This window comes from Pollicipes pollicipes, unplaced genomic scaffold (assembly GCF_011947565.3).
Source record: "Pollicipes pollicipes isolate AB1234 unplaced genomic scaffold, Ppol_2.1 Scaffold_4881;HRSCAF=5763_pilon_pilon_pilon, whole genome shotgun sequence".
NCBI classification, from domain to species: Eukaryota; Metazoa; Arthropoda; class Thecostraca; order Pollicipedomorpha; family Pollicipedidae; genus Pollicipes; species Pollicipes pollicipes.
In genome coordinates, this window is record NW_023596576.1 from 31,444,256 (window position 1) to 31,452,094 (window position 7,839).

The window sequence follows — 7,839 nt, forward strand, 5'->3', positions numbered from 1 at the left end:
CTCTCTCGAAGCTGCGTGATCTTGGCTTCCCTGCCTTTTTAGAAGCGGCAACCGATCGAGCAGACGATCGCAGCCAGAGTTATTAGTCATCTAAGTTTGTTTTCAGCGCTGGATCACACGATGCTACTTCTTCGGGATGCTTTTGTGGTATTGCGGTTTGTTTTTTCGTGCACTTCACGTGGGGGCGGGCAGCCGTGTCCAAGCCTGACGTATGCTGAAGAAGCCCAGTGCCGTGTTTAGATGCGCTTACGCTTTACAGGCTGCTACACGGTGGACGACTTCCAGATGTCGATGCCCGAGTACGACACACTGGACCTGCTGCAGGTCCTGGATGCCCTGCGACTGTGCACACAGGTGAGTGGAGGTGTAACCTCCACCAGGCTGGCCGCGCCACTGACAGCCCACGTGGCTACCTCTTGACATCCACGCATACATCACCTCGTCTCTGTGCAGTGACATCTTCGGCACTGTCGCTGACTCCGTTGGTCGAGATCAGAACAGGCTTCCCTGCGCAGCCGCATATATCTGCCCGTCTTGCCATTTCTGCCATCTACCATCGTCGCGCATCTCCATACCTGGCGTCTTTGCCGACCCGCGTCCCTGTCAAAGCTCCGCCACATCAGCATGAACACAGCCAGCCACAGTCGACACGACCGCGCCACATTCACCCCGCCCTGCCACCTTACTCACGCTATGTGACGTGCATGTGTAGTATGAATGGCTTCGTATGCTTTATTTTTATTTCTGGTTGTCCTTTCTGATTATTATGAATCTGATGTCGATGAAGGCGTGTCTTTAAAGCGAATGTAGGCCAATGTGGGAGGTGGCATGTGCTAAATGTAGGCTGCCTTGTGCACGGATTGCGTTATTTTTTTTCATTTGCGTGATGAATCGTGAATTTGTTTGCCTGTAAAATTCCGCACCCTATATCGATTTATTTGCTACATCGCTGTAATACATCTCCTGACGCTACCTGTTCATCAAAGGTGTATCTTTCACACGGAGAGCACCGAAACACCAACCACAAATCAATGGCACGCACGGAGGTGACATGCAGTTAGAGCACACGCAATCCACCGGGCGTTGTTCTAGGGTCGCAAAGCTGGCCAGGTCGCTAAGAGGCGATCGTAATGTCGCGGTCGGACGGTCAGAGGTCACGGGTTCACCAGGTCAGATGTCACCAGTGCTGCCGGTGGGCGGTTAGCGCCGTGCTTCGGCAGTCGGCGGGGGCCAGGCGGCCGACTGCCCACCCGCCCAGCCGCTGGGACCCGCTTCAGCTGCGGCTACCTCCCCATAATGCCATCCATCTGGCGTGCATGTGCAACCCAGTCCGGCAGACACAATCCGTTTGATTAACGCATGGGTAGTGGGGACTAACTTTTGGTAGACTGGTGCTCCTTAGCATAATTTGGTTAATTGCTTTGCGTAGTATTTGGTAGGCGTGCCTGTGAGCTATACTATTAATGACGTTTTTCTCGTTAGTTACGCTTTCATTTAGTTACTCGTTGCGTTCAGTTCCATGCAATAAATTTATTCACCTATCTACCTGCATCACTTTCGTTTCATCTACAATTTTAGGTGAAATAAATAGCGACTGAAACATGCTGGCATGTACCAATTTCCTTCAATCAGGTCTTCAGCAAGCGTACCACTAGCCTGATATTTGCTATCGCTGATATAGTCGCCGGCGGCGGACCCTCTCACAATTCACACCCAGCATCCCAGCCGAGTCTGCTCGTTGCAGTGTGATAACGACGGCGAGATAGAGTATGAGTTCCCCTGCTACAACTTCGTGGAGACACTGGACGGCCTGTGGGACCCGCCACCGCCGCCGCCGGCTGCGCCTGAGCTCTGCTACGGAGGCCTGCGGCTGCGCAGTCCAACCGGCACCGAGTACCTGATGGGCTCCTTCTTCCCGCGCATACAGGTGAGCTCAGCTCCCACCCAGTACCTGATGGACTCCTTCTTCCCGCGCATACAGGTGAGCTCAGCTCCCGCCCAGTACCTGATGGGCTCCTTTTTCCCGCGCATACAGGTGAGCTCAGCTCTCACTCAGTACCTGATGGGCTCCTTCTTCCCGCGCATACAGGTGAGCTCAGCTCCCACCCAGTACCTGATGGGCTCCTTCTTCCCGCGCATACAGGTGAGCTCAGCTCCCACCCAGCACCTGATGGGCTCATTCTTCCCGCGCATACAGGTGAGCTCGGCTCCCACCCAGTACCTGATGGGCTCATTCTTCCCGCGCATACAGGTGAGCTCGGCTCTCACCCAGCACCTGGTGAACCCTTTCTTACCTCAGATACCGTTGGGATGCAGTGGGGATGCAGTCGGGATGCAGTCGGGATGAAGTGGGATGCAGTCGGGATGCAGTCGGGTGCATTAGGTCGTTTCTGAGGTCATTTGCATGAAGCTATGCAGCTGTCAGGTTCTGGCAACCAGAACACTGGAACCACTACTGCAACCAGCTGATAAGAATCTGTCTCTAAAACCAAATCTTGGCCATTATCAAAAGTCAGCGTGTTGGTTCTGGCGTGCATGAATGAGTCTAAGTAGGAGAATGGATGTTGGCGGTTGTTGTGTTGATATGACAGCACAATTTTGATGTTGTCATGCTCAGCACCCCAAGCCAGTGCTCACGGTCACAAGTATTTTCACAATATACACTAACACTGACGTGAAATCGTCTGGGAAGTACCTCCCAGCGCACCGAGGTCGGCTGTTTCCAGTATAAGATGTCATGATTCTGGAATTAGTAAGACCTATCGTCTGACGTTTGGGACGTAAGTCGTCCATTCGCTCGTCCTGATGAGGCTCGGTCCTCTATCCTGGCATCCCCGATGCATCGGGATTTCGCAGCGGAAAGGGAGGGGGGTGATCCGGCATCACCCCCCCCCCCCCTACCCCCCCTCCCCCCCCCCCCCTGCCTCCCTTCACGGCTCCACGGACTCGTAATGACGCATACAGAAGCCCAGTTTCAGCTGAACCAGACCAGTGACAGTCGTGTCGCCTCATCCCATCTGCAGTGCTCGGGTGGACCGTAACATGCGCCGCGCCTGCGCAGGTCCAGCTGCGGCACTTCGCCCAGGAGTACCCGAGCAGGGACGTGGACCTGTATCAGTGGTCGGAGGGCTCCAAGTTCTGCACGGGTCGCTTGGAGAGCCTGCTGACGTTGTCACGAGGCGGCCACGAGCTCGAGCTCAAGGTGCGCGGGCCCTGTGACAGCCGCGTGGCCTGCTTCTACCTGATGGAGGACCTGCTGAACGCACTGGAGCAGGTGAGCGGGCGATTCCGCACGGGAGAGCGGCACCGAGCGCGGCGCCGAGCGGTGCAGCCAACGGCAGGCGTCACCACCAGACACGCTTTGACGGTGGCTATTTTGGGCAGGGACATACTGCTGATAAATCTGGGTATTCCCACGGAAGGTGCGGCGGCCTGTCGGACGTCGTTGTTAATGATGTTATTCCCCCTTATCTCCGCAATGCGTGTCAGACCAGCGTTCGTAAAACATATCGTTGCGTCACACGAGAAGGCATTCACAAGTCATCGCCAGTAGTCACAATCGGACAACATACCTTTATGTTATAGTCAGGCTGTCGCGTGGTGTGCTTTGCATGTCAGTTTGCAATAACATTCCGATACATCCGTAGCGGTCATTCTGCAGTAAACAGTGCTTACCGTGGTAGTCGTGTTACTCGGCTGCACCTGGTCCGCCCCTTCTGATATCGGATGAGCTCTGCACACGTCGCAGGTCTCGGGTCCCCCTGTGGCCGGTCCCTCCGAGCGCGCCGGCAGCTCTGGTGGTCACCCGCCGCCGCCGGTGATCCTGACCGCGCCGCGATCCGTCCGTACCGCCAGGTATTCGCCGACATGAGCCCGGGCCTGCCGATCGAGCGCCACTACCTGTCGCCGACCAGTCTGCGGCTGCACCGCGGCGCGCCTGTGGTGCAGCCGCCCGAGCAGCTGGCAACGGCGCTGCTGCGCGACGGGCCGCACAGCCAGCTGCCGCCCGATACGGTGGCCGACCTGGTCTGCTTCGGCGCCGAGCCGCTGCTCGACTCGCTCGTCTGGCTGGCCGAGCTGCCGGTGGCGGCGGCGCCGGCGGCCGCGCGCCGCCGCCTCTGCGCTGCGCTCGACCCGGCCGATCCGCTCGGCAAGGACTGGTGCCTGCTGGCTGTGCAGCTGGGCCTGACCGAACGGCTGGCGCGGCTCGACGCCGGCGACAACCCGGCCGTCAGCCGGACGGCGCGCGTGCTGGACGAGTGCGCGGCGGCCGGCGTCTCGCTTGGCCGACTGCACGAGGCGCTCGGCCAGCTCGGCCGCGCTGACGTGGCCGCCGAGCTGGCGCGAGCGTTGCCGCTCTACCGGCAGCGCGCCGCTGCCGCCGGCGACGACAAAACGGCACTGCGCACCTCGTCTGGTTCGGCCGCCAGCTCCTCCAACATCAGCCGGTAGGCGGCGCCAACGGCAGCAGACGACGGCGTCGGCGGCCGGCAGCGCTGGCGCATCAGTGGAAGGACGGTGGCTTGGTCGTTCCGTTGCGCTGCGTGTGAGCGATGGCGTTCTCAGTGATACTGCAAGTGTCTGCACTTGCGCTCTGCGATCCCCCGTGTCTGCCCCGCGTGGTCTTGTCTGTGTGTTCTGTGTTCGCCCGTATTTACCTGTATAACTTCCGAATGTGATGCATCCGCACACGTATAAGTTGGCTTGGAATCCGCTGTAATCTTTAATGTGTGTCAATTATTTTAAATGTATGGGATCGCGCATGTTTTTTTCTGTTTTAAGACGTTTTATTTAAACAGTTGTGTGAACGGTACAATAAACGCATTAAAACACACAGATGTTTGCACTCGCACGACGTTTGGTGTCAAAGTGACTAAACCAGAATAAAATAGCTTCGAATTCCTCAGAAAATTTGAGCCGTTTACGAGTGTAGGGTTGTTGCAAATGGAAACCTGAGACGGGCTCTATTTGGGGGTTGCGTATGCCCCACCGCTTGAACGTTGGTGTGCTCTGCCTACGTGGCGGTCTCAAGGCATGGGCCATTGTAAGCAGCTAGACCATCCCCATGGCGATCGTATCATCACGGCAAGAAGGGCCAACCCCGCGAGAAGTGCGGCTGCGTTCCATTATCGACAGCGCAGCGATGCAAAAGCATGTTGCTGTAGGTTGGGCCGGAGGTCTTTTTCATGGAGTCGGGCAAGAAATGGCAGTTGTCGCCTCCGTGACTCTTGTCATTACCGCCGCCACCGGGCTGCGTGCATCGGATACAGCACCAGGCCATACAAACAGTGACCCACCACTACGAACGGACGCGCCTTGGAATTATCTACCCCGTTCACAGCTTGGATACCAACGGACGGATTCAGAAACCTGACCTGAGTGGGTGCATATTAACAACAGGGTACCGGCTACAGAGGATTTTATAGATAGGAAGCTTTTTACTCGACACTGCGTAAAATCAGTGAAGCCTGTGTCTCCAAACGGAAACTGCGATGAAGCAATAATTTCATTCCAAAATCTGACGTAAGACTCTTTCGTTATATTCAGGGTGCCATTCCACTATTTCATTGACTTCCAGGAATAGTATGTGCGTTACGTGGACACTGCATTTTAGAACACATCTGGCAGCCAGGATAAGATGTGAGGTTAAATCGAAAACCATGATAGTGTGGCCACAGCTAACCTACATGGTGACGCAAAATTGATAGCCCGTTCTCTTGGCCTGATCAAATTGGGGAAACCTAAGCAAAACAACGCCGTTACACATCTATTTTAGGCAAGATACTACGTGATGTCGGTTTACCCAAATCAACCGACCAACAAAGCCTGTCAGCATAGAGATTTAACTTTATATGGCATTGTGACACTGTTAATGCCCCCACGACACGCGTGTGCTATGCGAATGTATCTAAAGTTATAGCCGGATGACACATACACTCTTTGGTCTATAACTCCATGGTCAAGGCGACCCCAAACGTGCGCATGTGCGTCACGGGGTGTCCGACGCACATCTGCCATAAAAATGTGTATGTCCACACCTCAGTCGCGGACATCAGGCAAAGTTCCAATTTGGCAACTCGCGCTCATCTTGTCGCCGAAGGGATCCCGCTGGCTGCACCAGTGGGCCATTTCGCCCATGTCACCTTCGAAGAAAGTGTTCCACATGTGCATGTTACTTTTAGCTGAAATAGCCATTTGGAAAATCGTTCCGTGCAGCTCACAGCCCTGTTCTTCTTAAGACCTAAAAGACTTCAGTTTCTGAGCTACACACCCGCGGAGCTGTGTAGACTTTTTCGTGCACGTCATTTCAAGGCTGTTCAGAGAGAGATAAGACCGCAGTGATAACCTTTTTTCCTCGGAGAAAAACCAGGAGAATGGAGATATAGATGGATTGATATTTAGGCGACCTGCCTTTATTGAAATATGAACCCATCTATATCTCCATTCTCCTGGTTTTCTCCGAGGACTAAGGCTATTACTTCTATCTTATCCATGCGAATAATGTTCCTCGCAGATGCGCTGAACAACTTGCGCCATTCATACATTCATGATGTCATGGCAACGTTATTTAAATCCTGCCACCCTACAGGCCAGGCGGCGTTTAAAGCCGGGAAGAATGTTATCTTCCAGCTGTTCAGATCTGGCGTCCGTGAGTGCGATTTCCAAACAAAGTGGGCATCAAGGACTGAATTGGTTCTCAAACAATGTTGAACAGCAAGTGCGAGCTTCAGTCAGGAAATACGTTTTGTGTTCCATAACGTGAGACGTTGGGCATGCGTTCGTCGCTTGCTAGGTTCTATGAAACACAGACTTGCAATCGAGTAACTTGTCAACAACGCCGTGATCGGATATGTGACTGGAAGACAACATCTTAAGCTCATGGATGCATATGCAAAACACCACAAGAAAGGGCCAAGACGCGAGCAAATAACGGCATTTAGTTCAGTGAACACTTCTAGCTCGTGCTGCCATTTCTTAACGAGTTTAGAGTACTACAGGTAAGTGGCAATGTTGCGCGGTTAGTTTGGTAGTGCCTCTGCGTCATGCAAGCGGTCTATGACGCAATTAAGCAATGACTTATTGAGGAGCGTGGACACTAGAATGAAAAGTTGTGTAATCTAGAGCAGGTGTTTGCACTTAAAAACATACCAATAGTTACAATTGAGCTTATTAGACCAGATTTGATGCTTGCTTCAATATCTTCAAATGCGGAACATCTCTTTAAACACACGTAAATGGGTGATGATGTTTTTAGCCACCGCCTTTCCCCGAAGCGATGCCATTTCAGAGCAAGCAGCTGCAAAAATGTTTTTAAGGACGTTTGAAGCCTCAAAGCTTGTCCGTGCCTGAATGTCACGGTTAGATGTCTTGTCACGGTCACTGTGCGCGACACACACGGTCGTCGCTCCGCGCACTAGTAACTGTATTAACAAGTGGACGCTGCATCTTTGCAAGTCGCCGCTGCGGCTGAGCTGCTAGCATTGAATGATACGCTGTCGGAGGGTCGACCGAATCAGAACCCCACTCCCGAGGTGTGTGATAGCGGCATTTCATCGTAATGGTGTAGGGTAGCCGTTTTTTCAGTACTGCACATGCCTTCCATTAAGAAAGCTATTTTATTTTGGTCGACTCCCCCGCTCCACCCCCGACAGCATATTACTCAATGCTAGCAGGCAGGCCACAACTCTGAGTTGCTAAGGTGCTAAGGTGTGTAATAAGGATGCCAAATTTTAGACACCCAATGCAATATAATAATTCAATAACCAAATTGAATTTAACCAAACTAAAGAACTAAATTCAGCCAATGGAATCAAATCAAATAAAAGGAGTTAATTTTAA

At 53.4% G+C, this 7,839-nt stretch overlaps 1 protein-coding gene across 1 annotated transcript; it reads left to right on the top strand.

The window, feature by feature from the left end:
* The first annotated feature begins 212 nt into the window (after nt 1-212).
* On the top strand, nt 213-4,452 carry LOC119100248 (death-associated protein kinase dapk-1). Its single transcript, XM_037223355.1, has 5 exons — nt 213-354; nt 1,745-1,927; nt 3,062-3,274; nt 3,856-3,992; nt 4,431-4,452. Exons 1-5 carry the CDS (start codon nt 241-243, stop codon nt 4,450-4,452), a joined length of 669 nt encoding a protein of 222 aa, XP_037079250.1. The 5' UTR covers nt 213-240.
* Nucleotides 4,453-7,839: the final 3,387 nt, after the last annotated feature.

What these genes read in the sequence shown, in the direction of transcription:
- LOC119100248 (XM_037223355.1), top strand. Translation starts at nt 241, where the DNA reads ATGCGCTTACGCTTTACAGGCTGCTACACGGTGGACGACTTCCAGATG. An exon ending in TGCTGAACGCACTGGAGCAG is followed by an intron (nt 3,275 to 3,855) that starts GTGAGCGGGCGA and finishes CCGTACCGCCAG; the next exon opens with GTATTCGCCGACATGAGCCC. An exon ending in CTGCTGCGCGACGGGCCGCA is followed by an intron (nt 3,993 to 4,430) that starts CAGCCAGCTGCC and finishes TTCGGCCGCCAG; the next exon opens with CTCCTCCAACATCAGCCGGT.